This window comes from Aythya marila (genome assembly GCF_965140915.1).
Source record: "Aythya marila genome assembly, chromosome: 5".
In the NCBI taxonomy this organism is placed as follows: Eukaryota; Metazoa; Chordata; class Aves; order Anseriformes; family Anatidae; genus Aythya; species Aythya marila.
The window spans coordinates 35,483,660-35,511,446 of record NC_139046.1 but is presented as its reverse complement, the minus strand read 5'-3'; the positions used below and the strand labels follow the sequence as shown (position 1 = coordinate 35,511,446).

The 27,787-nt window shown below is 39.6% G+C and overlaps 1 protein-coding gene across 6 annotated transcripts in view; it reads left to right on the top strand.

The window, feature by feature from the left end:
- SIPA1L1 (signal induced proliferation associated 1 like 1) overlaps positions 1-27,296 on the top strand; it is a 202,399-nt gene extending 175,103 nt beyond the window's left edge. For 5 of the 6 annotated variants that reach the window (XM_082760690.1, XM_082760692.1, XM_082760688.1 and 2 more), the window contains 10 exons: positions 1,533-1,657; positions 4,051-4,169; positions 6,614-7,053; positions 13,036-13,275; positions 14,321-14,486; positions 17,910-18,153; positions 21,193-21,339; positions 23,688-23,802; positions 24,254-24,335; positions 25,106-27,295. In XM_082760690.1, coding sequence (XP_082616816.1) covers positions 1,533-1,657; positions 4,051-4,169; positions 6,614-7,053; positions 13,036-13,275; positions 14,321-14,486; positions 17,910-18,153; positions 21,193-21,339; positions 23,688-23,802; positions 24,254-24,335; positions 25,106-25,249 — 1,822 coding nt within the window. In that variant the 3' untranslated portion in view covers positions 25,250-27,295. Of the gene's footprint in view, positions 1-1,532; positions 1,658-4,050; positions 4,170-6,613; positions 7,054-13,035; positions 13,276-14,320; positions 14,487-17,909; positions 18,154-21,192; positions 21,340-23,687; positions 23,803-24,253; positions 24,336-25,105 lie in introns of all 6 variants that reach the window. The other variant, XM_082760693.1, reaches the window with a different exon arrangement.
- Positions 27,297-27,787: the final 491 nt, after the last annotated feature.

The following is a 27,787-nucleotide window of genomic DNA, read 5'->3' as shown; positions in this document are numbered from 1 at the left end:
GATGTTCTTCACCTTTTTATTCATCAGATCATATGTTTGTAATGCCAGGGAGAGATGAAAAAATGAAGTAGGGTCATGTTTGGAAGGCCCAAGTTCATATTTTGACATTCTAGAGCTGTGCTGGAGGTGTACACAGATTCTGGAGACTTGTTTTTAAAGGTGGGAGTGTGATTTTGTTGTTCTGAGTCATACTGTCTTTGGTGGGTTCACTTGAGTTAGTAAGTAAAATAACATTCAAATAGGGTCACCATATTAAGCTAGTTTTGATGGTTTGGCAGATCTAAGTTTCGCATTATAGGTCATGGGCAGTCTTGTAGCAAGTAGTGTGAGTAGAAAGCATCATTTGGGGTATTTTATTTTCTCTTGTTATATTAGGCACTGAGAGCTGGAGAAACTCTTTGATATATATACATAGAGAGAGAATATATCAGGTGGTTGGAATTCTTTTGAGAAGTTTTGGATTTCTTTTTCCTTCAGGGTATGTCTGATTAAAAAAACAAACATAAAAGCATTATTCTTAAAGAATTCTTAATGATAGGTCTAGTAATTCTGAACCCATCTGTACCTTCATGTGATTTATGTGTAACACAGAACTATAGTTGTAATTCTTACAGACGTTGGCATATAATGCATGTATATTTTGGTCTCTCCTTTGAAATTAGATTGTTCTGCTTAAGTTTACTTTTACTTTTATTGAGTTTTCCAAAATCCATCTGACTAATCTGACAGGATTTACAAAGTCCATTGAACCCAGTTTTCTTTTGTTCCATGTGCTTTCTTCTACAGCAGTAGTTATAATTCCTCTCAGCTTTCCTACTACTGTATTTAGTTCTCACTAATCAACTCAAGTTATTTTATGATTGAAACTAGATAGTTCACAGAACTCATACCTCTCAGGTTTTTGGGGTCCTGAAACAGTAGTCAACTTCATAAAATCGTAATTAAAATATTTGGCAGTGTAATATTGCCCCAATTAAATCTGTGTTGTTTGCATGTATGTGTGCGTCACTAAAGTGTGACACACTGAGATCTGTGGGATTCCAAAACGAACCTCCAGATACTCACTTAGACTAGATCCAAGGTAGCACTTTCCCATCTAAAAGGACTCGTCCTTAAAATCTGCTCCCAATAAATACACCTCATTCTCCTATGTGACTTCTATCCAAACTTTTGTGTTCTACTCATTGTGCTTCTGTAACTATTTAACTGTCTGGTCACCTTTCCTTGTAAATGTCTGTGTAAATGAAAGCCCGTAATGTTATTCCTGGATGGTTTGGGTCTGTTTTTGAATTGTATGTACTGTAACATATTTTCTTGTTCAAAAATGATTAATAAATTAATGTGTATTGTACATCTTATGCATTAAAGGTCCTAAATGTGTCCTGAGAGGTGCCACAAAAGTGAAATGGAAAATCAGTCATACTACGCATTACTCTGCCCTATTGCTTTACACTGGCTTCTTAAAAGTGCTCTTTCCCCTTCATTCATATTTAAAATCACTATCTGCTTTGTTTTTTGGGGTGTTACAACAGGTTTGGAATTAGCCGTAGATCCCCTGCTTCCATTGACAGGCAGAACACGCAATCAGATACGGGTGGTAGCGGCAAATCCACACCCAGCTGGCAAAGGAGTGAGGATAGTATCGCTGACCAGATGGGTAGGTAATTAATTCTTTACAATGAGCAAGTGGTGCTAACCACAAGGTGACTTTGGCAATACCTGTCTCTGTGCAGAGGGAGAACTCTCTTAAGCGCTGTATTTTCAGTGTCTTTGAAAGTTAACCTTGTTCATCAGGATGAATAATTAGATCTTGAACATATATTAGCTTCGGCAGTCTGTGTCCTTGAGACCTATGAATATCACCTGAGAAAGGACTCATTCCAGTTTCCCATTTGACTATGGGACTAAATCTACTTTAATACTGTTACCCTGAAATACTGTCCTTTTAGAAGCAATTGGGTGGACACACTTACTAATTTGCCTTGCTGTTGAGAACTTGTTTGACCTCACCTGCTCTCCCAAGTGACTTAACTTAGTTTAATTTTTGCTTAGTTTGTGTAAAGGACTTGTGATGCTCCCTTTCAAATGGTGCTATATAAATGCAAATTGATTGTTTGATCATTGAAGCTATAAAAATACCATGTACAAAATGGGTAAAAAATGCTATTAAAGTTTAAATAGTGGAGTAAATCTATAGCTTGGTAATCGCCTTCCACCAGTGTATACATTTTCATTGCACTTGGCAATTAAGCTGTCAGCCAAGGGAACATATTAACTACATAAAACAGCTGGGTACTGAGGATTTGCATTGTTAAGCCTTCATTTGGAGTTTCTGCACATAGACCTTTTCCCTACAGCTATGGCTTGATTTGCGTGGATACCGCTGAGATTGACACCAATGGAAGGGTTGTACTACCTACAAACAACGTTGATCCAACGTGATGAGCGTGGTCAAAATTGATAGATTGATGTTTCTTACTTTGTTAACATAGATTAAACAATTCCATACTTTTTCCATCCTTGCATATATGCAGATCATTTTGCCGCATCGCAGCTCTTTACTTGTTCTTTATAAATTGACTAGTGTTGAAAACAGAATAAAGTTCAGTGAATTTAGCAGGAGTTTTGTGAGGGAAATGTGGTCGTCAGGTTCTGGAGACGTACTTTGTTCACATACCTTCACAACCTCAGTGAGCTGTGCCTTATTATTGAAACCATCTGTCAGTCCCTCCCTCACAACTCCCCCCCATACTTCTTCTTGCTCAAGAGCTGTGATTATACTGATCTGCAGTTCTCATTTTGACAGAATGATTTTTAATCACATATGTTTTGATACTGTTGTGATGGTAACGACACATGTAAAACCGATCCTTTCCTCAGCATTACTTTTGCAGACCAATGGTTCTGTGTTGATGCTGGCACTAAGCAGAGCTGCCAGTGAGTTCTGTTCTAAAATGTCAGGAGTCACCGTATTAGCAAAATAAATAAATCAAGCCAAAAAGTACAGGAAAAAATGTGTGGTAGATAATGTGGCTCCAGCATTTGGCAGAGGCTGAAAAATGTGTACTTATATATAATCCCTGTATTTTATCTCTTGTGTATTGTCCTGCATTCATAGAGTGCCAGTTGGAAGCTGCATCTCTGACTGGAGACTTTATTGCCAGTCTGGTGAATCTAGGTGAAAGTGGGGCTCTGTGCCAAATAAGCACATTTCCACTTGGGATAATCTTTATCAAGGTAAATAAGGCATTAGGTGCAGTGAATTCACACTCACACCTTCCTGCCCACTCTAAACTACAGAAAAGCTTTTTTTGGCAAAATTGGCAAAGAGCACTTCTTAACTGCCCATGTAAGATGAGTAATTAAATCAGTCCACTTTTACCTGGTTTAATTTAAAAAGCATTCCTTTCTTTTGTAATCTATGCAGTTTCCTCATTCACAGTCATTAGTTTCTACAGGAATGTTGTGATTTCAACAGATTGTTATTTCTGCAATTAGAAAACACTTACTTAGCTCACCTTAACTTTGACAGGAAATACGTGTAGTAGTGGTACTGGAAAAAAACGTGGATTTAAGCCATCACTGTAGACTTTTGTTATTGTCCTGCCTTGCGTAGAATACAATATAAGGAAACGCAGATTTTCAGAGGTTTTTAAATCTTTTGTCCACAGGTAATATACATCTAGACATACAATGTCAATACCTTGTAAAAATGTATATTCCTCTGTGTTAATGTTCTGATGCAGTGCTATTGGACAATGGGGGCATGGCACTGCTCAGGTTATCCTGTTAAAGCCAGGATGGTGGCTGCAAATTTTTCGTGAAGTCTTTCTGATTTACGCCAGGCAGGAATGAGCCCTCACTTACTCACCTGTGTTTTGTTTCAGTGTATTTTTTTTTTTTCATTTGGAATGATTTTCTTGTTAGATATTCAAAGTTTTTGGCTACTGGTAGCAGTGGGAAAAGTTGCAGTATAAAATGAGTTGCACATTTTCTTAGTTTGTTGTGCTGCATGCTCTCTTCAGTACATCATTGTATGCTGTATTGCAGAACCAACATGCCATCTCCCAGCAGTATCAAAAGTACTGCCATCCTTCAGAGAAAGCCCCAGTGGAAGACTGATGAGACAGGATCCTGTGGTTCACTTGTCTCCAAATAAGCAGGGTCATGTAAGTTATCCTAAAAAAGGAATTATTTAATATATTGCTCTTGCTTCAAAAGCTCTTGATACCAAAAGTGTTGTTGAAAATTATGTTTAAAGTGTCAGTTAAAGACGCAGACAGAAAAGGGAAAAAGTAGTCAAGCCCTGTTCCCTATTAAACTATGGAGCAGGCAGTAGAGCAGATCTATTACTTCCCGAACCTTAGAGAAGCAATGGAAGGCCTGCTAAAATATTTGTTAGTTAATAAAGTTTTACTGACAGATGATAAGCACTTTCTGGTCTGTTATCTTGTGATAAGGAGAGGATTTGTGGGAGTTTACAAAGCTATTTCTAGTGCTTACATGTGAGAGTTGAAGTTGACTAATACATTGTGCACGGCAAGACTATGAAGGCTGCTTCTTTGAAACAGACAAGTGATCTTGCTTTTGTTTTGTTATTTTACCCACTTTCCTCATCTACTCTAGCTATTAATTCCTTTCCATAACCTATCTTGCACACTGTTAGTAGACTACTTTTGAAAGGTCCACTGGAATACAGCTTAAGTGTCTTTCTTATTTTTTTTTTTGTTTTAATTTCTAAATGGTAAATTCTGCCTTTCTGTCTCTACACAGTTAGGTACGTGCTCTGTTTTGGAGACTGTCTCTTCTTGATTTATATACAGAGAGATTAACTTGCAGTAACGTTCATAAATTTGAAATGTCTTGAAAATCATTTGTTACTACATCAAAAGAAGAAGAAAACTTTAAACTGTTGTCCATTGTGCTGGACCACTTTTTACCTGTACAATCAGCTAATACGTAGACTTGTGTTGCATGATTATGCTAAAAGAGTCAGTTGCATTTATTTAGGTGTGAGAAAGTCTTCTGTTGGTTCCTGTTATTTGCTCTTGCTTACCAGCATTCTTCCTTGAGTACGGTTTGCAGTGTTTGTTTTAGGTTATTAATTCAGAACGACACGCCTTCATTATTTTAAAACAAACAAAACACCTGTCCTCATATTCTTAGGAGCACAAACTAGTTTTCATATTTAGATTGGCCTGTTTTCCATGTGATGCATTAGACCATATAATGATGTCATATGCGCCTCATTAGCTTGTGTGCACAATGCAACAGTGGAATTACTAATGCCTACGTTCTTCTCCTTTAGTCTTGGTTGTTGTAAATCTTTCTTACGTAGACAAATGGATGAGGGACAGTGATACTGTTCCTAATGAAAAGCAGTAAATTAAACTGGAGATAACTAGGAGTCCATATCAACTTAATATTCCTCCTGCTTTTTTTTTTGTCAGTTCTTATTTTAGTATAATAAGAAATGTGGATGCTGAGATTTCTTGCTCTGAGTATCAATCCATTCTCTATTTCCCCTCTTCTCCAGTGAGAGCAGAAACAGTATCTAATCTTTGACATTTGATCTGCCTATGTCTGTTTGGTAAAACTCTGGGTAGGCAAAGAGGGAAGGTGTTTCTAACTGTCCTTTCTGGCCCTTCTCCTATTCCTAGGCCATCTTCCTGCCAAACAAGTCTGTTGCATAATGAAAACGCATTTTTTCAGTTCCAGTTATGTAGATGATCAGAATTTAGATGCAGTCTTTAGATGGAAACTAAAATTAAGAAATTGAGAGGAATACAGATACTTCAAAGATGAGCTACTAAGTAGTGATGAGTGTATGGCAAGAAATTCTTTCTGTAATGGATGCTCACTGCAGAGCTGAAGGCATTCTGCTTCTTCCCAACAGCTGGCTGTAACCAAGGGCAGAACCCAGAAACCAACCAGCCTCTGTCATGCCCTGATGGGATAATTTCAAAGCATTGCATGAAAGCTTCTTTTCTTGCAATTCTGCCATTTGGAAAAACAATTTCAGAATAGTTAAATGGCATTTCAGTGACCATTTGCAAAGGACAGTACTGTTGAGGAGGAAAAATACCAAGGGTTAGGAGGAGCAGCTGTTATTTTTCCTAGGTTAGCCTTTTGATAGGCAATTGCATTGTTGAAATTAACATGCACTTTCTGTGGATTGGTTATGTATTATTTTCTGAAACACTGGACTCTTAAAATTGGAATATTTTAATTACAGTAGCTATGAAACAGGTCAAAGTCTACATGGCTCAGCCAGTGTCATTTGTCCAGGCTGAGTAAATTGTATCTGAAAGGAAACAATTTAAAGTATTTTGGGACAAAATCTCAGGTTTTCCCTGCATTGTTAAGGCATGGCTTCCACATCCTTGTGAAAGCTGCTTATATGCACCAAGAGCAGAGCACGCCCATTGTGTTGGAATGAAATTTGTCAAGTTAGGTTCCCAAACATACCTGTCCAATACTTGAAGGTAGAAGAGTTCCTGCTGTGCAGTGGGGACTTCCATAACCCTTTATTCCTCCTTTTCTGTTGCTATAATTTTGAAATAAATCTGCAAGTGTGATTTTTTTTTTTTTTGGGTTGTTGTTTCTTCTGTAGTCTGACAGCCACTACTCCAGCCATTCCAGCAGCAATACTCTCTCCAGCAATGCCTCCAGTGCTCACAGTGATGAGAAATGGTATGACAGTGGAGAGCGCACTGAATCAGAGCTGAACAGCTACAACTACCTTCAAGGGACTTCAGCTGATAGTGGCATAGATACCACTTCCTACGGACCTAGCCATGGCAGCACTGCCTCTCTGGGAGCAGCGACATCTCCCCGGACAGGGCTAACAAAGGAGAAAGTGACGCCACTGTGGCACAGCTCCAGTGAAGTGGTCTCCATTGCAGACAGGACATTAGAAAAAGAGAGCCACATAGACCGAAAGGCCGAGTCTTCGCTGAGTCTGGATCTTCACAGCAAGAGTCAACCAGCCTCCAATCCTCTAACAAGGGAGAACAGTGCTTATAGTCTTAGTGATGCCGTCTCGCATACAAGGTAACTTTCACCTCTTATGAGATTGACACCTTCCACGCTCATTTTCCCATTCTCACTCTCTAGCTTATCAAAAGCGAGAAGTGGATGTTAAGCTGAGGCTTCTGTTTGACCGGTGACCGGGCTATTGATCAGTGTTTTGAGAGATCTTACTATGCAGAACACTTGTAAATCCAGACCAACTTTAATCTTTGCATTTGCTGGTGCATCCAACACTACGGAATGCATTTGACAACATGTTCTATACTGTTGCTGTTAAACAAGACAGACACATGCCTGATGTGTCTGTAAGGAATATCTTGCAAATTTATGTACATTAACGTAGATGAATATCTTAAATATTTTATATACAAATTAGAAAGGAAGTCACTCCCTTTAGTAATGCACAGTTTAATATGGGTTTCCTTTTTAGTCTTGCAAGTACATGTTTCAGATGTCTTTTACTTTTTTTTCCCCACAAGTCTTTTTGTTTAAAAGTCTTCTTTTAGTCATTATGATCAGGACTGAGAGCAAGTTGCTTGGGAGTGCTGGCATATAGCTTTTAATCTCATTCTGCTGCAAGCCGTAGGTATGACACATTACAGTCACGTTCCTTCTTTCCCTCAGTTTTGCAATTTGTAAAACTGGAGATATCAAGTACGTGCGTAAAGTGCTTGAACACCTCAGATGGAAGATACCCACTTCACAAGTTCAGTGGAGCTGCTAGAGGCATAAAATATTTTAGAACCTTTTCTTAACTCATTTTTGAAGACGTATTCAATGTGCTTTTAGAAAAATACTCAGTCATACTAACAAAAAGAAAAATCAGCTCTTTTTCAGGAAGCTATGTGATCATCAAAATTTGTTGGTCTTGTGGAGCCTGACTGTTGCATTTTTCTTCTTAAGGCACCTCTTTTTCAGTGTACAGCTAAAATACCAGTAGGCCGGAATCCTGAAGCATTTTTTGCTATTCATTTTGAGCAAAACTACATTTAGGCAAGGGTAGATGTTTATCAGACACTTTAACAGTTCCTCGTATCGTAGCTGCTAACAGAGGTTGTCATAGAGACTGTAGTGCAATAAACTGTCTCCATGTAATTTGTCATGGTAATTCTGACTAAATAATCTATTAATGGTGGTCCCAGTATGATTTTCTGCCTCTTTATGGTTGACCATTTTTGGCACTAAAGCTCATATTCAGTTGGTATAAATTCCATCAAAGTCTTTGAGACCGGTGTTTCCAGTAGCTGTATATGTATGAAGGGCTTGAAGAAATCTGTATAAAACGCTGTAGAGGGATTTACTTAGAATTTAGGCAGCCTTAGCATTTACCCCTTTTTTGGAGGTAGAAATCTAAGTGGTGCTTATCTACAGTGTTATACCTTTTATTTGAAGACATGCATTTCTGCTTGATGTTCATTAGAATTTGCCAAGTGCCCTGTGGTATTTCTGTGAACATAACTTTTAGCAGCGTTGCATGTGAGATTTTTATACAAAATGCTGATAACAGCAAAGTTGTAAGGAGGATTTCCATTTGGAAGTGTTTTTTCAGAAGCAATTCAAAAAAAAATGGAAAATGTCTATAACTTTGAAGCTTTATTGTAAAGCTGTGTCTAATACATACCTCATCTTTGTACACCTACGCTCTGGTTTCCTCTCCTCTGAGCATCATACAAGGTTAGTTCAGTAAAAAAAGCCAAGAAAATATAATAGAAATGTATCTTCACCCTGACAGCTCTTACCTTTTATCTTTCTTGGATATACTTTGCAACTTGATTGCAAACTTGGACTAAGATTTTGTCTCATTGTTTATTATATGAACACTGTCTCAGAATGTGATTGTTCTCTGGTTGATTTGTTTTAATCTAATTGATGTTTCTCTAATGATACTGAAATGCTTTTCTACATATTTTTTTCAGGCTGTTGAAATTTCCAGATAAAAGTTCCCAAGGTTTTATGTTGTTTCATTTAAAAGTCAGATTTAGATGCAGCTCTTTGCAAAGGAGAGGGATAGTAGCAATTTGTAGAACACATGGGACAAGATACTTGAGAAACGCTACAATCCTTGCACCCACATACTTTATTCTGGCGGAGAAGAAGGCAGACTTATTTGTACTCCCTCCTTATTTTACATTTTTGAAGACTAGAAAATGTGTTTGATGCCTTGCAATATAGCAAAGGCATGGTGTGGGCAAAAAGCTGTCATTTTGTTTCTCATGGTGTCCTGGGTTGATGGTTACACACTGAACAGCAATGCTGAGCTGAGGAGACCCTCAGTCCAGCTGTTTGCTCCCAACGCTCCCATAACTCTTCCTATGCAGGCACAACACCTTGTTCTAGGAGGTGAAGTCAAAATGTAACAAAGCTTAAAAAAATAATAATAAATAAATAAATATATATATTTTTTTTCCTCCAGTTGATCTGTCCGCTTGTCCCATTGACTACACGGCTTCCCAAATAGTGAGGCTGACCCAATAGGAGGGGCACGAGGGGCATGGGAAGGAGTAGATAGGGACTGGAGGCAGGGGCTTGTTAGCCTGGCACTTCCAGAACGTAACCACAGCTGCCTGCTTGAAGGAGGGGAGAGTAAAGGATGGTTCTGAACAAGCAATTTCTTGTGAGAAATGAACAGCTTAATTGTTGCGTTTCTTTAAGTTTCTAAATTGTTATCCTTTGCTGCTTCTTCCTTTTTTACCTTTTCCTTGTGGATGCCAGAATGCCTGCAACATCTTTGGAGTCGGGTTTCTGAGCAAGAAGAAAAGGAATTTGGCCCTGAAAAGAACTCAGTGACAAAAGAAAAGAAAATAGCCACAAATTAGAGTGTTTGTGTCTGTAGAAGACAGGAGCAACAATTAGTGTTCAGATCATTTGATTGTGCATAAAAGAACTTGTACCTGAGAATTGGTGGCAAAATGTAAATTATAGTGATTAACTTTTACAGCAGAGCTTCTGGCTGTGTTTTTACTTTTCTTCTCCACCCCCATTCCAAAGTCCTTCCTGATGATTGTGCATATTTCTCATAGCATCCCTGGAGAATTGCATTATGTAGGCCAGTAATTATACAGAATCATTATAGCTGAATGTCATTAAATGAAGCCATATGCGCTGATGGCATGAATTCCCTAGGAAAAAAATAAATAAATCAGACTTTCATTTCCACCTAACCTGTGTGGTTTAGAAAAAGTATGAATACTTCTAATCTATTTTAATTACTTAGAATATTTTTAATATTTAACTGTTGTAGATTATGTCTAACAGTTTACTTTCATGAATGACTCATCAGGACTTCTTGCAGACTGTTACGTAGTATCAGAATTTTTCCTTAATTTAACCCTTCCTGTCACAATATTCCAGTTGGGAAGTAGGGTACCACCAGTGGCAAAAGGTTCTCTCTCAGTCCTGAGACAGAGGACTGAATTCCTTCCAGATATAATCAGGCTGGTCCAGGTGTCTGTTACAGTTTTCCATCAGTATGCTATTGACTTTCCTGTGTTTACATGTAGGATGAAAAACCTCAAAACTCCGGGCCTTTCCACAGTTCTGTGTGTAGTTCCTGAAGCAGAATAGTCTCCCAAAAATAATATATTGTAAAACCACAGCTCAAAACATTCAATACACTTAAAAGAAAAGTATATTAAAAACTGTATGCTAATTTTCTCATTCATCTGCCAGGTTGCTCTTAGCATGTATTATATATATTTTATGTGTATATATATATATATATATATAAAATAATAAATGTTAAAATAGTAGCACTTACAGTATACAATATTTATATACTGTATGATATATAATAAAATATAATTACTAAGTTATACATTATGTACATTTTAGATACACATTTAACGTAGAACATATTGAACATCATTTTTTGTCCTCTGTGCATAGTAAATATTAAAGGTCAACACTAGCAACCTAGCTAGGAGTTGTAATTAATTTTAAGGGTATTTTTCTTACATGCAGCACTTCCTTGAGAGCTACCTGGTGGGATTAAACAATTCTGAAGTGTGTTCAGAGCTTCTGTTTTCTACGCTGAAACAAAAGTCTTCTCCAATTCTTGATTGTATTTAGAAGGGGATAAACATTCAAAAACAAAACCCACAATAAAACAAAAGCCTCATATGTTTTCTTTAAAGATGTATATCTTCCACAGATCTTGGTATTTTAATTTTGCAGGGGTGATGCCTTGCAGATGGGCTGGCTTGCTCAGCATGTGTAGGAGTTTTCAGTATTTAAAAGAACAGAGAAGGAGGAATGAAGAGAAATGTATTGCCTCTACCTCTAGATCTTATTTTTCTCTGCTTTCTAGCTATAAATTATGTTTACTTGCATCTATTATAAATAAAGGCTGTGATGTGCAGTACCAAATACACGGGCTTCATGGACAGAAATATCTTCCTATATTTTTCCGATCTCCCATCTTTTGTACAGGCTTTACAAATGTACAGATAGGGGGGATCTGTAACGCCAAGTCTGTATTATTGTTGCCTGATTTGTGTACACATGGGGAGATGCATGTTAGATCCCTAACCCGGGGGACTGCCCCACCATCCCCACGTACGTTCAGGGGAAGCATGGCCGGCAGCAGCTGGCGCTGTTTGAGGTGGGAAGACTGCCATCCGCCCCGACTCCTTGCATCCACAGCACTTAGCTGTTGGGACTTCACTCCAGCCGTTTGGAAGTGGAACATGTAGTTGAAGGTGACTCTTTAGAAGCCATCTGTTGTCAGTAGAGAGAGAGGAGAAACTTGAAAGCATAATTCTCCCTGTCTGACACCTAATTTAAGATGAGGAGAATCATTTCCAAGGGTATTTCTCTCCGCATTGGCTACTGCAGGAGCCAGACAAGTGGCACAGATTAGATGCCTGCCTTCTGTAAGGCTAAATGTAGGTGAGATTATTTTTCCAGGTGGCAACATAAATTTAGCCTCAAATACTTTATCCATTTTGTTGAGAGACATTGAAAATGGACATCAAAAATGCCTTATTTCATCAAGATATAAAAAGTGGTAAAGAATTTCCTGTGAAGCTAAGAATGAAAAGATTGTTCAGTGACTGTTCAGCCTTCCAGCTAATTTTTATTTCTCAGTCAGAAACTGTTCTTTCCCACAGGTCCATCTGTTTCATATTCCTTCCTTGTAGTATTGGATACTGGGAAGAAAATGTGGCTAAGTTGTGGAGAGAGCTGATGGAAAATTGGTCTCTATATACATAATGCTATTTCCATGCTAAGGCTGTACACAAAGCTTTGCTCTAACCGTAGCTAGAAATGCCTGACCTTTTAAGGTTGCTAAAGTAAATATTGTCTTGAGCACTAGCTCTCCTGACATTATGCAAGTTGCATGAAATTTTAATATCATCATAGCTAAAGAGTAGCTCTTATCTGAAGCCTCCCCCCACTTCTTCCAGCAATAAGTTGCAGTTAGTTGATCCGATATTTTCCTCTGGCTAAACAAACTGTGGCATTATGTTAGGGACGTGCTTGAACTTAACCATTTCTGTAAGTGTCTTTTTTAGCAGCAAATGGTAACTTCTTTTCAGGCGAAATCCAGGAAACTCTCTTTTGAAAGATGTGTGGGTTTCTTCTGTGGTTTGTTGTGGAGTCTCAAAGAGATGTTCCTTGTTGCTCAACTTCCTTCACAATACATTTTGTTCCACTTTCCAGCAAGAAGTTGGACTTGGGTTCTTTTTGCTAATTAGTTACAACCTCATGTATTACTTTTAAGCTGCTAATCACCATGAGCACTATGTTTCCCATTTGTAAAGGAGGATGAGGGGAGGGTGGTATATTGCATCCGTAGAACTTGCTTACAAAATTTTTCATGACTGTGTGAAATGTTTCTAATAAAACATTCATAGAAGGGCCTTAAAATGACTGAGCTGGTTTTGCTACTCTGTCTGCTCCAGTAAGAGTAACATCATGTGCTCCGAAGTTTTGCTGTAAAAATAATTGAACAAGATGCATAAACGCTCATTAGAAGCAAATTTGTCTTTGTTTCTCTCCCAGTACCATGAGTTCACGACACTCTGCCAGCCCGGTTGTTTTCACCAGTGCCAGAAGCTCACCTAAAGAAGAGCTTCATCCTGCTACTTCTCCCCAGCTCGCACCTTCTTTCTCCTCCTCCTCTTCCTCCTCATCTGGTCCTAGGACTTTCTACCCTCGCCAGGGTGCTACTAGCAAGTATCTGATCGGATGGAAAAAGCCAGAAGGGACAATAAACTCAGTGGGGTTTATGGATACAAGAAAGTAAGAATGTTTTTTTGGTTTTCTTTTTTGGTTATTAGCTTTAATTGTAAAGAAGCATTGACATCTGTGACATTTCTCTGTACAGAAAAGCACAAGACTGTTTAATAGAATGCGTATTCTGCAGTACAACTTAATCTCTAATTTAGAGTTCTGCAGCTGGGTTTAAATATTTAATAGTTGGCTAATCTCATTCCCTGTTAACATACTTACAAAAATAATAATTACCATTTCTAGAGTGCTGTACGGATTTCAGTCCTATTAAAGCTTATCTTTCCTTGGGACCTCTTAAAGGTCAATGTTATTTCAGCAAATATTAAAAATCTTCTTAATATAGAGGCTGAGCTCTTTCTTAAGCCTCTCACCCATGTAGTAGTACGGTGCGTGCTGTGTATGAGCTCTGTGGCACTCCTTGTACCTAGCCTAGGTTGCTGCCAGTATCCAGTCTAAGTGACTGAAGGCAAGGCAAGGCATCTGTGTTACAATACAAAGCCATCTCTTTTGGAGTAGAAATAAAGAAACAATTTTCCAGTGAAAATACTCTTCAGTCTAGCATGGCTTCGAAAGCAGGTGGTTTGGAATGCCCCTTCCAGAACAATTTGTTCATCTCCTCTTGGCTTTTATTGGGTCAACACAGAATTCCAAGGTGATGCCAATCACTGACTGTCAAAATGAGATGGGGAAACTTTGTAAAATCTGCAGTAAAAAAAAAAAGCCAGTTGACAGATTAAAGGAATTTGGTGTTTTGTTGCTTTTGGCTCACTTAAGACATTATTTTTAATTTAGTGCAGAATATGTATTATTTTAATGGATTCAGTCCCTTACTGAGAAAATGGATGACAACCTTAGCGTGTATTGCTAATTGATTGCTTCAACAGGTATTCATTAAGATGAGGCTCTGCTGTATTAGTGAAACTCCTCTCCTTTTTCGTGCCCCCTACCTATTTTTTGTCTTTTAAAATTTTGAGGATGCTATAATTTTTGTTTCATTCATGCCTCCTGCCCCAGGGCTTTGAGACCTGAATGTGTCTGTTCCATTTCATTTAAGACGTCACCAGAGTGATGGCAATGAAATGGCCCACCCTCGGCTGCGTGCATCAGCAAGAGACCTCCGAGCATCACCAAAACGAGCATCCAAGTCCACCGTTGAAGAAGACCTGAAGAAATTGATAGATCTTGATAGTCCAACACCTGAATCCCAGAAGAACTTTAAGGTATGTTAGAGAGTCTGTCATCTGTCTATTTCTTGTCACAGATGAATAAAATCTGAGATGCCTTAAGAGCAATGCACAGGTCCTCTTCTGATCCGAGACATGCTTCTGTTGACACAAACCAGAAATGTGTAAAGTTACATTTCATAAGTATTTGATGATCGAGTTCATTGCTGCCCAGGCGTATCACTAATACAGCAAAAGGGTGTCATAGTTTGGAAACTGATGAAGGCTGCGAAGCTCTAAGATTTCTGTGTAGAAAATGCTGCGTGCTTCCAGAGTAGCCGAAGATGAAGTGTTCATTCTTACAGAGCTTACTCAGTACTTTGCATTGTTGGGCTCAGAGTTTCTCAGACAGGATCTCTTCCATTCTCACCTGTAACAGGAAAATGAAATGTAAGGCATTCTCTGAATGCTCATCATCGGCAGAAAGTCATCTGTTTGTCACAGACTTATCTACTAGAGGAAAACATTTGGGAACAGTTTTGTTATTCCGGTCACTGCAGTAGTATTACAACTGTGTGTGCAAATGTACAGAGGCTAGTATGCCTAATTGCAAAGCATGTTTAGGACCAGTGGCTTGTGAGAAATCCAGTAATGTTGTCTTACGCGTTTGAATTGTTCTTCTCTGACTGCAGAACTAGAGTGTGACTTGCTGACAGTATCACAGTAATCACGCTTTCATGCCTCTCTAATCCTGTTACAAGGACCAAGAATGCTCCCTAAACTGAAGCAAACATTTATACAGAATAAGTAGTTAAAAACATTTCCTGAGGTGTTTTGTAATGTGTGTATAATAACTATAAAGCATCCATATTAATTTTAGAAGTCTGTCATTTTGAACAGTGCCTTGATTTCTGCAGTCTCCATATACAGTCAGTGCCTAACAGCTCAGGCTCACCACCTAAAGCCCAGATGGTTTCCACAGCAACTATGCAGAAGAGAGAGCAACTTCTTTCTTTGCTTGCAAAAGCCCAAAGTGGCTTATTAAAACTTGTAAGAGCTAGGTTCCATGCACAGATTATTTCAGATGTTACCTTTGAGGCTGGATAAAGAAAATCTTGCCACTGGTAAGATAACTTTTTCTTAGGTTTGTGGTAGTTCTACAAGGCGAGTGAGATGTGGGCAAATGAGAACATCTCCTGTTGGTTATTTTTGAGCAAGGAGATTAATCTCACTCCAAGAAATTCTGTTCTGTTTAAAGAGGTCACCTGAAGATCATGAGAAGTGTGTATGTTCCAAAGCTTGTTATTTTTCTGTGTTGGGGTAAGTGAATCCAGTCTTACCCTAATCTTAATTTTCTGATGCCTGTAACAAGTACATTAACTCAGGCAATGCTTTTGATAAATTTCAGCAAGTCACCAACACCATCACACCAATAAATTAAATCGTCTACATTTGAAAAGTAACTGTCATTTGTGCCCACTGCATGATTTATATTTCATCTTAGAAAAAAGTTATTGCTCTGACTACATAAAAATTGACAGTTTAAAAAAAAAATAAAAATAATGCCTCTCATCAGTTCACTGCACAAAGACCAAAAAACCTCCACCCTCCTTTCTGATGGCTGCCAAAGGCTTTGTTTTCTAGTAGAATTTGTTCTAGGCTTTGATATTTTTATATATAAATATATATACATACACTTATATATAATAAATATATTTGAACATATACAAATATCTTCCTAGTCTTCCTCATCTCCTTACCCACTTGTAATGATCTTTACCTTCTCAGACCTTACCTTTCCTCTTCCCTCTGCTGCACTATCAGAAGACAACTCCTAACCATATTGCCTCTGTTTTCCGACTCCATCACATGTTTATATCTGTGCAATCTTTTAGTCTTACTAGTCTGGCATTAATTGGTGGTTCCAGCTCCTAATTCTCTGGTAGATTTTGAATTCTTTAGCACAAGGTGAACCATGGGACCCTCAAGGAAAGACTGTTTGACATATTGGCTCTTTCTTTGCTGCTTCAGGGCAAATGCTGTGAGTTTTTAGCTGATCGTAACATGAACCTGCTGATTAAGCTTTTACCCTTCAGAAGAAAAAGAAACAGCTTGATCCTCAGCATAACATAACGACAACTGTGTGCCAGAAGTTGTCTTCTTTTGTAGTGTTAAGTATATGTGCAAGGTTTCTAGTGTGATGGGCGTGAATCCTGTTCTGAGGGAGGCAGAGCAAAAGGGAGAAGGTGACGTAACAAAGTTAACATGGGACATTGCTTCTCTTTCCTTCCTTGTCTTTTCATGACAGCAGATTTTGAAAGTAATCTTAATTATTTCTGATCGATAATCTAGAAAAGCAAAACCTGCAGCAAACTTGCAATATTAGGATTTGTTGTATTTGGGGGGAAAAAAAAAAAAAAAAGAATCTGGCAGATTGTCTTTCACTGTGCAGTATCAATTGTCATTCTTCCATATCCTTCTCCCACCTTGGAGTGTGGGTTTTTGATCACAGGAACAGAGTACTGTCTGTTTAAACAGTTTTTTCTTTTCCTTTTTTTCCTGAGATGAGAGAACTGTTTTTTCTATGCAAATGAGCAACACTCTGTAATGCTTAATCACAGTTTCCAGAAATCAATTTATTTCCTTTCTTGTTTAAACTTGCTTATGGAGCAAATGAGGGTGATGAGGTCTTCCTCTGTTTACTGTTTCTCCATGAAATCCTTGGACCAAATTTCAACCAAACCCTAAAAACTGTTGTGTCTGGGATGGTTGTGTTGCCACAGGTTTTAAGAAAATTTGTGGCTGGTAGAGTACAAAATTGGTGTCTCTGCTGGTGGGAATGGTATGTGGTGTTTGAAAGCAGCTCACTGGCACTGGCCAGAGAAGTAGTAGCTCCAGACTAACCACAGCATTGCTTCCTTGTGTGCAGAGCTTAGATTGCGCTGGGGGTAAGACACAAGTTCTCACACTCATGAGACAACTAATTTAATTTTCATACAAATCATTCTGAAGAACTGAAGTGGTGGGTATTCCTAGTTGCTCAGAAATATGGGACTATTAATTAGTTGGCATTTGTTGGTGCTCTGCGTGCAGGAATGCAGCCTCCCCTGGCACGAGGAGAGCTCTGTTTTATGCAGCATTCAGTTTGTTTTTTGTAAACATCATCGCTGCTGTGTGTAAGCTCTATAATCCGTGAGGGATGGCTAACATTTATACCTTAGTAAAAGTTTGAAGAATATTTAAAAACAGAGTGTAAGACTGACTGGAAGAGATCTGATGTGTTATCTGGTTATAATTCCTTTCAAAGCATGTTCCTTTAGTTTCCTTTCCTCATCCACTCTGGGGAAAAAAAATACTATGTTAACACTTGCTTTCTTATTTAAAAAGAAAAAAAAAGTTTAAATAAACCATCATACATTTCAAAAGTTTGTATTGATTTTTTAATTTCTTCTTTATTTCTTTTCTTTTATGAATGTATAGTCACACACTCTGTCCTGTCAGTCTCCCTTTCCCAGCACTCCTACCACAAGGCGTGCCTTGCAAAGGACTTTGTCAGATGAGAGTATTTACAGTGGCCAAAGGGACCACTTCTTCGCCTCGCGGGCCTCACTCTTGGACCAAGCCATGCCAAACGATGTCCTGTTCACCAGCACGTACCCTTCTCTCCCAAAGTCACTGCCACTACGGAGACCATCGTATACTTTGGGAATGAAATCGCTACATGGTAAGGGTGTTTCCGTGTTTGCTGCTTTCAAAGGAATCCATCATGATTATGTTAAGGGAAAACGATTTGTTACAGCAAATTAGTACTTCCATCTGGATTTCCCCAAAATGAGGGGAGTTGACTACCAGAAAACATAAAATAGAATGGAATTTTTCCTTGCTTCAGTGAGTATGAGATTGCATGACTGGTCATGCAACTGCACCGTGCAGAAGGAGCACAGAAATTTGCCTCATCAGCTGTAAGCTTGCATCATTTTCTCCAGGAGTCATCAGGACCAGTTGGACCAATGGGCAAATAATGTATGCCTGGTTATAATGGTGTATGGTATAATAATGGCATGTCCATCAGCAATTATTCACTTTTATATGACTGGCTATGCTAGAAATAGTTTTTATTACTCCAGCTAGTTTTCAATTCACTCACTCGCCTATTCCTTTTACAGGACTTGAGTTACTTAATTTTGGTCACACATCAGCAGCTCAACAAGGAGAGTTACTTGGTAAACTGTTGTCAGGAATGCACTCAGTTTCCTCCATTAGTCTACTGAAAAGTGTCAGCAAGATTATCTGATAGGTTTTGTTACTGTATGTGAATTTCTGAGTTGGTGAGAAAGGGACATTTGCAGGCTCCCTCTGTATCTCATAACTATATGTGCACGAAGTGTGTTTTCCAAAAAGAGCTAGATCTCAGCGTGGGATTCTGCAGCGTATTCTGAAGAAGTACATATATGTTCTGCTTCATTCATGTTTTAATGTTTCAAGAGGAAAATGCAACACTACCAATAGGTTCAACTCGTTAGAGTGGGTACTGTGCACTGTCTGTACTGAGATACATAGGATGCATTTTACAGTGAAGGCTGCTGTAGAAAGCTATTTTAAATTCTTTTAATCTGTCTGTGATCACTAGGCATCAGTTTTCAGTGTTGAACCTGACATGGTTTGATTTAAATGAGCTTGGTTTGATTTAAATGAGCTTGGCTGAGCATGGTTTGATCATAATGAGCTGTTGTTTCCATATAACATGTTTCTTGCATAAGAGTTAGGAAACGAAGCTCTCTTCAGTTCTTTTTATATGGACTAAAATAACTTTGCAGACTTGGTTACATGTATAACTGACTGATGGGTTTGGCTTCTGAGGGTTTGAGGTCAGAAGATGAATGATGCCATGGGAGTAGTAAGGGAAGGCAGCACTTTTCATTCGGGTGCCTGTATTTTCCAAAAAGAAAAACCCAAACCTTCTTTCACTGTCATGTTCTCTTCCACACAAAACCGATTACTCCTTCTAGCACATAAGCTTTATACGTTTGTCAACAAAAGAAGACTTTCCATTTTCTGTGAAATGTAGGTCTGCGTGATAAAAGGACCAGCCGCTTGAGTGACATGTGAATTGTCTTCCCTTCCCCCATCCTGCTCGCCTTTGCTGGGAGAAGGATTTAGCAGAACTGGATATTTAATACCTCTAGTATTTGTTGGCTTCCTGCTATTCAGAGTTCTTTTAATTCCAAGATCTTAATAACAAAGATCTGTCACTCCAGAGCACCTCCAGTTGGTTTAAAGAGGGGAGAACAGTGAACTAAAAATACTTCTATTTACTTATCTGTCTTAATTAGCAATCCACCTTACCCTTTTAAATCAAGTCATTTATCAAATGGTTAGTTCTTTTTCTCCTGATTCTGCGTATCTTTTCAAAAACGGTAAATATTTTCACGGTAAGAACTTCTCCTCTTTTGGGAAGTTAATGCAAGAATCCTCAGTATTACTACTGAGCTAACCTTAAGTTTATGAAAAAGTGAACGCGCGCACACACACACACTCAATATCCAACATCTATGAGCAATGAAGCAAATGAAATGTTGCTCTTCTGGTCATTGTTTTCCAGGCAGTAATACCACTTTTTTCACTTTTTTTATGAAGTTATTATTGTTCTTTAAGTTATATAGTTATTAGAAGATATATATATTTTAAAGAGAGTGAAAATAAGCAATGCAGTTAGTGGTGTTTGTCCTCCAGTGGATCTGTGTCCTTCCCGCTGTGCTCTTTTCCTGTTCGCAGTGCCCAAATTTCCTTTGCCTTGGTCCAAATGGGTTCTTCAGTACACCCTTCCTTTCTGAAGCTGCCTCCCATGTGCCCAGTCAATCTTCTCACCCTTACACCCCTAGTTCTCCTACCACCACCTACAATTTTTTCTCAACCTTATGCCTTACCAAGCAGAGGGCGCAAGGAAGCAGGTTGTTGCTGCTTCTGAGCCTACAGGTGTGCTGACTGACCGCGTATCCCGTGTTTGTCGATTGGCCAGCCAGTAAACTGAAATAAAATAGGTAACTGCTGGTTCACATTTTGCTCTTTCCCTCATTAGTGACAATAATTTAAATGCTTTATTTTGCTAGGCGACAAATCGCACAAAAATTACAAGAACTTCATTTCTATATATCCTTTGCATGCCAATGTGTTTTCCATAGCAGGCCGTATATCAACTATGGGTGGGCACGGGTATTTTTCAGTAAAGATTGTGTCACTGACCTGCTGAGATACGTGCAATGCGTTCAAATCATTCTTAGGGTTTTCTTCTTCTGGTTTATCTTGGTTGGCCTAATCTGCTTCCATTGGTTTACAAGATTGTAAAGAGAGGGGGGAAAAAATCTTTTATTTTTAACAGATAAATACCAGGGAGTGTAGAAGCCCCAGCAAGCTGCAGAGCCCTCAAAGTACCTTCAGCTTGTGCAAAGGCAGGCATCACTGAGTAGAAGAGTGCTGCCCCCACCCCAGTACTGGGGAGGAGGCAGAGGTTGGCTTTTGAAGAGGTAGCTGCAAAGATTTATGCAGATTAAGAAGGAATTGTATGTCCTGGTGAGAGGCACTGTCTCAGAAAACTGGTATGTAACGTGCTGGAACTGGTCAGCTGCATTTGGTCAAACGTTCTGCTGTGGTGTCTGGTTCCAGAAATGCTATCCCCAAAAAACTAAAAGGAGGGATACTTCAGTATTAGGAAAGGAACTTTTTTTTTTCTTTGTAACTTCTCTTTTGTTCTGCCTTACTCTAGGAGAGTTTTCTGCCTCAGACAGCTCCCTCACAGATATCCAGGAGCAAAGACGGCAGCCCATGCCAGACCCTGGTCTTATGCCATTGCCTGATTCTGCCTCTGATCTGGACTGGTCAAACCTGGTAGATGCTGCCAAAGCCTTTGAAGGTAAATTTTCAGAATATAATACTTAGAAGGCCGATCCTTCTGCATGCTTTATGAAGGACTATTTTTGTAATTAGGCTCTTGCTTTTGTTGTTTTTATTGTTTCTACTTAGTCTGAAGCTTAAACTCTATTAAAAGAGCAACTCAAGACTTAACAGCCCAGAGCTTTGCGTGTAATGGATGCCGTTTCTTCATGCTGTATTCCCTCTGTGCTACAGTTTGGCCAAATATCTGTGAAACTGACTATTTTTCATTTCACGTAAAGCAGCTGCAGACATAACAGCTAGGGTGGAAAAACATCTGGCACAAAAGTGCAAAGTCGAGTCAAATAGGGAAAAAGTACACGAACACATTAATGATTGGCTGCTTATTGCCTGAGCATGGAGCTTCTATAGTGCAGCTGAAGTGCACTGCCAAGGTAATTTGGGAAATGTGCCTTGTTGGCATACAGTCCGTTGCCATTCTCCCCTCTGTGTCCTCTGAATACATGGACATAAGTGTCATTTTATCCTACAGCACTTTCCATCTCCCTGACACTTAGTAAACTGAAGAGAACTGTAAGCTGCCTACGTGCGTTTGAATTTGAAATGAAATACTCCTCGGCCCAAAGGGAGTTTATCTTACCGTTGTTATAATCTGCTGGAAAATTCTTCCAAGTGCTTTAAACAGAAATGTCTTTTGCTAATCTCAGCATGAATGCTGACCCACCTTTGTTGAAGGTGTTTTCACTGATCTTGAAGGTTTTGAACATCATTCTGCATGGTTAGAGAAGGCTGTGAAGTAACTTGCTTCTTGGCTTTTCTCTGGTGCTACTCATACACATCATTCAGACAATGCGTGCGGAAGGCAGCACTCGTGACATACATTTGTGCTCTGCTCTGTTGCCACAGGAGTTGTTCGCCACCACGCAGGGCTGAAACCCAGCTCTTAATGCATTTCACTGTGGTCAGCAGTTTCTGTTCAAAAGATCCCTTCTTTTTTTCCCCCCCTTAGCTTTCACTGTCCTCATCAACCTGAATCCCTCACTTCTCTAGGCCCCAGACTCACTTGCATTTCCAATTAGCAGCATGAACGAATTCGGTGTGGTGAAGGTAACAAACTGACAGCTCAGATCAAGAAAAGCTGGGGTAATGTGTTGGCTGGCAACTTGATCTCACCACTGCAAAAATACATTCAGCTTTGACAGAACAGACCTGGAGCAGCTATCTGTTGTCAATATAATCCCAGCCTGTAGTCTCTGCTAGGTGCCAGCAGGGACTGACAAGTACTAACCAGGCTAAATTCTGATCCGTGATCCTGGACGCCTCTCTTCTGCATGGTGTCTTCAGCACAAGCCTCAGGAGTTGTAGGTAGTGGTATCTGCAGCCAGCTGAAACAAAGCTGCTTGGATTCCTGAGGTATGCCAACCTTCAGTATTTTCAAAGGAAAAAAGAGAGGAGCAGGAATAATCCCATCAAATACTAAGGCGTGTTAATATTAACCTTGTTGAAAGCACAGAATAAAAAAATTGCCAAGCAGAAAAAGAAAATACTTTTCTATTTCCAGTGAGAGACCAGCAGCTGCTGAGGGAGAGAGGTGTTAATAAATTAAGTTAAGAAGTGTTTACGTTGCTGTTTGTGCTAGGAAACGCCAGAGGTAGGGACACTTGGCAGTTTAGTCAACACCACACGTGATAGTGATTTATAGGTGTGCTAAAATATTGTAAATGAGCAGTTATAAGACAAAAGAAGTGTAGAAAGAAGGCAGGAAAGAGATTTCATATTTCAATCTGACAATACTTCATAAGAAGGCATAAAGAAAAAATTTCTGAAAAATGGCACTGGTCTGTTTATTTTCCACAAGTAAGTTTTGCACTCTGAGCTTTTCTTTTTTCAAGATGAGAGGATCCCTTTACAGAAGGAACTAGTGCAGGGAGCTACCTGTAGGCGTTGAGTTGCTGGGTAGCGTCATGCAGTTGTACCCAGGAAGTTCTGTGCAGTGCTGGCTGTTCCAGTTTAGCTTCTTGCCTGTATTGGAAGTGGCCATGGATGGAGTGCCCCTGGGGTATCTGTGCTCTGCACTCTGTAGCATCTCCCTCCCAGGAGTAATTGTTAGCCTGAGGGTGATGCACGATCTGCCTGAGCATGCAGAACTCTGCCAGTGCTAGTGCATGCTTGTTGAATCCTGCAGAGTGGAGAAGCTGGTACAAAGACTAGCCATGCCAGACTGCTTCTGTCCAATGGGTATTGGTATATTACACCTAATCTTGACACAGGCTTCTTGGATTGCCTTGAGATCTCGCAGTGTAGCTGTTGCATTGTGCTGCACTATTGCACTGCTGCCATTGTTTTTCTCTGCACGTGTCTTTTCAGTTCAGCGAGCTTCATTCTTTGCTGCTGCCGATGAAAACCACAGGCCTGTGAGTGCTGCCTCCAGTAGTGATCAGGCTGAGGACCAGCTTTCTGCACAGATAAAGCCTTATACAGGGTAAGTAAATACCTCACATGTACAGGTTTCCTCAGTTACAAATCCGGGAAAAACGTAGAAATAGTCATATTTGGAAGCTGTCTCTAGCCTTCACAGAACAAAGTTTTCATGATTATGGAAAGTAAAACAAAAGGATCATAACCACAGCTGAACCTTGGTGCAGGTTCCTTCTTGTCTGAGACATTTACGAAGTTGTCCAAGGCTATGGTAATTCAAGGCACATATAGTGAGCAGAAGGAGAGAGAAACCATGTGACAGGATGACAGCAGTTTATTATGGGTTAAATCTGTTCTTGTAATGCACTGCATGTGTTCCACGCACTTTTTGTTTGTTTTGAGAATTCCTAGTGTTCCTGAGTGCATGCTTACACAAAGCCATTTGGTGTGTCGGATACCCCGTGTGAATACAGTAAAATCTGTCAATGCCTGTTCTTGTTTCCTACTTTTAACAGTAAAGAATCTCCTCCAACTCTCGCCTCTAAAGTCGACCAGCTGGAAGGTTTGCTGAAGATGCTGCAAGAGGATTTGAGGAAGGTAAACGTTTGAGCTACAGAAAATCTGCAATGCGTATGTTTAGTGCTGATAGGTGATTCTAATTACTGCGTAGTTCTGCTTTCCCATGCCCGAGTCCTGTGACGGTCTCATCCTTTTGTGTGAAAAAGACATTTCTTTACCATTTTTCTCAGGATGTGCTTCCAGTTATTCAAAGCTAGGGTGCAGTGCCAGAAATGTAGGCATGGGACTCCTCTGCTTAAATCAGGAAGTTGACTCTGAGTACCTGCACTCCTAATTCAGGTGACTGTGTGAGAAGCCTGGAGTCAGTCCACATAAATATATCCTGCTGATGCTGAAAAGGGAGAGTTTCACCTAACCATACAGTTTTACGGTGAAAAATTCCAGTATTGTTACTGTCTGCTTGGTCCAAGGAAGATACACTGTGGTCAGATGAAAAGTCTGTTAGCTAGGGTAGTATTTGCGGAAATGTTTCCTATCCCTTGTTTAATTAACCATCAGTAGTTGCACGTTTGGCTCATACAGAACAGCACATGACCAATTTTATTTCACTGCTTGAGGAGCCAGCCTTGTCTATTAGAATTTAATATAGAGAAACGCTGATAGTTCAAGCAAAAAGTAAGCAATGAATTGTCACAGATGTAGCTTAGATAGAAAACCGTGTGTTAGTGCACATAAAATCCTTATGAAGTGTGAGGCTTGTGCTCGCTCAGAGGTTCTTGCCACTTGATGTAAGTAGGAAGCATGATCAAGAATTGCCACTAAGATTTGTACTTTTCCTTGTACCCAAGGAAAAAGAGGACAAAGCCAGTCTTCAGGCTGAAGTGCAGCATTTGCGGGAAGACAACCTGAGGTTACAGGAGGAATCCCAGAATGCAACTGAGAAGCTGAAGAAGTTCACCGAGTGGGTTTTCAACACAATTGATATGAACTGAAAACAGCGTACGGGGAAGGAAACTATCTGTTATGAATATTATTCCTGGGACTTAAGCTTTAATGCCACCTTAATCATGACATGTGAAAGTATAGTCAGAGCACTTCCCTGTCCTTCATCCTCCAATAACCCTTTTTTGCATCTCTGCGCGCACTCAGAATAATTGCAGATCAACAATCAATGTCTGCCTTTTGTAGAAAAACAAAGTAAATAATTTTAAAAAGGTAAAATAAAAGTTTAACTGCTAAAATGTGAATGTCTATTTTTTGCACATTGTTTCTTTATCTGTTATGTACAAAATAATTTGGAGGCTGGATCAGGCTTGCTGCTCCGTCTGCCTCTGTTTCCATTAACTCCTTTCTCTCTGTTTCAGGTAATCTGCTTTTCCTTGCAGCTTTGGCAAATATTATGACATCTAGAAAATTAGAAAGAAATGGTTATTTTACTGCTTTTCTTACATTGTTTTCTGAAGTATGCCACAGACACAGGGATGTAATGCAATGTTTTAGGTGTCTCCTTAGCAATTTGCGCTTGATTGCTAGTGCTACCTTCCCATACGTTCCAGAGAACGTGTCCCCATAGTGTATGGTACAGTACAACCAGCGTCACAGCATTTGGAGAGAGGCTAGAGACTTGAGCCATGGGCGAGGCACATTATCACACATCTATTGCATTAGCATTTCTGGTAGCCTTTGTTTCCTGTGGAAGCGAGGGCTGCAAGTAACTTGACGAAGGGCAAAACAAGGCATGCTGCACTTCGTACCGCATCAGGCAGGCTGAGAGAGACCCAGTACTGTCGCTGTGCTGCTTCAGTGTAGTCCCCTTCCCTTCCAGGGGAAGCTGTCACTTGCATATGAGCATAAGACTTAGGCTGAAGTTGTAAAGAGATTAAGTTGTTGTTTTTTTTTCCCCCCTCTGAACGGTTTCCATGAAAATCCCCATAAGCCATTTCAGTGCACCCACCCTCCTGTTCCGTTCCGTTCCTCCGGACTTCTCAAATCGCAACAGATTGGAGAAATGTTGGAGAACATTTTTAAGCGTGTTCTCTTAAATGGGAGGTCTCTCAAAATCCTTCATAACCACAGGCAGAGGAATATGTAGAGGTGAAATTAAGAAGTGTATTTTTTTCAAAGTACTGGGCTAGGACTGGAGCTCTGAAATCCCCAATTCCCAGTGAAGCTATCTAGCATGAGGTTTCCCAAACTGCCTCGTGTCAGGAAAGTTAATTCCATGTTCTCTGAAGGAACAGCTAACTTGCCGCAACGTATTACCTCTCCAGAAAATACCTTTTCAGGGTAGGCACTGCAGTCTGCAGTCACTACCTGACTGAGTACTGCCTCGCGTGAGGTGCGGTGTGCTTGGGGTTAGCCCCAGGAGCACCGTCCTTCCCGGCCCTTCACCGCATTCTCAGATAAACAGAGTAAAATCATCAGGCATAGGCTTGTCACAAAAACTTCCCCGCTCTTTTCAAATCCCTTTTTCATGCTCTTTAATCTTGCTCCACACAAGTACACACTACACTTCAACCTCAAACTTCATTTGTGATGCTAATCCCCATGGAGTTCTTCTCTAATGTTTTGTCATGGAAATGGATCTCTTTGGAACTATTTCTGAAGTGCTTTTGTAAAGGTTTAGAATGTTTTGGGTTTTTTAATGACTTGTATGAAGGAGATTTATATAATGCCTGATATTATTTGTAAATGGGAAATATTGCTAACATCTCTGAGCATCCTGAAGTCTTGCTTTTATTCTCTTTTATTTTTAAGTTTGGTTTTTATTTTATTTCAAAAAATATTTTGGGACTTGGGGCAGACTATTTATTAGAGTTTTGCAACAGAGTTCTTCTTGTATGATGCCTCTGAAGGCTACTTGTAAAATTCTGACAATAAAACTCATTTTAAAGGCTCTTCTAAACCATTTTCTTCTGATTTTGTTGGGTTTGTTGTTTGAAACTTTCCAGAACATCCTTTTCTTCACGCTTTCTTCTTGTACCACTTACCTAAGTGCTAGGGGATAGAAAAGTTTCATTCTGATTTCTACTTTTTATCCCTCTGAAGGCCTTTACTTAGCATGTACACACACGCTTTATCCATTGACTTTTTACATAGATTACTGCACAAATCTCTTTTCTTTCCCCCATCTGCAGTATGCCTTTTCCTATATGGCCAAGTTCTTGTCACCTGTAGCAGTAACTCTCTGAGCTTCACCAGGCTGACCCAGGAAGGAGGAGGTGCAGGGTGGGCAGCATTTCTTTTAATCATTTATACATGTAGTTCTTTCAGGATTCTAGAACACACATGGAAATTAAAGCCTGTTTGGGTCAAACCAAACTTGCCTGGCACATCTGCCCAAGGATGCACACAGCTTTCAGCATCCTGGAAACAAACCTGTAAGCATTCAATATTAGGTGCTAGGCTTTGCAGGGTGTGGGGGGGTGTCAGATATTCCATTTGTTTTGTTTTACAGATCTGCTTTGACCCAGGAACTGATCTTGAATGTGTTTTGAACAGACCTTTTTTGGCCCAGTGGATCGACGTTC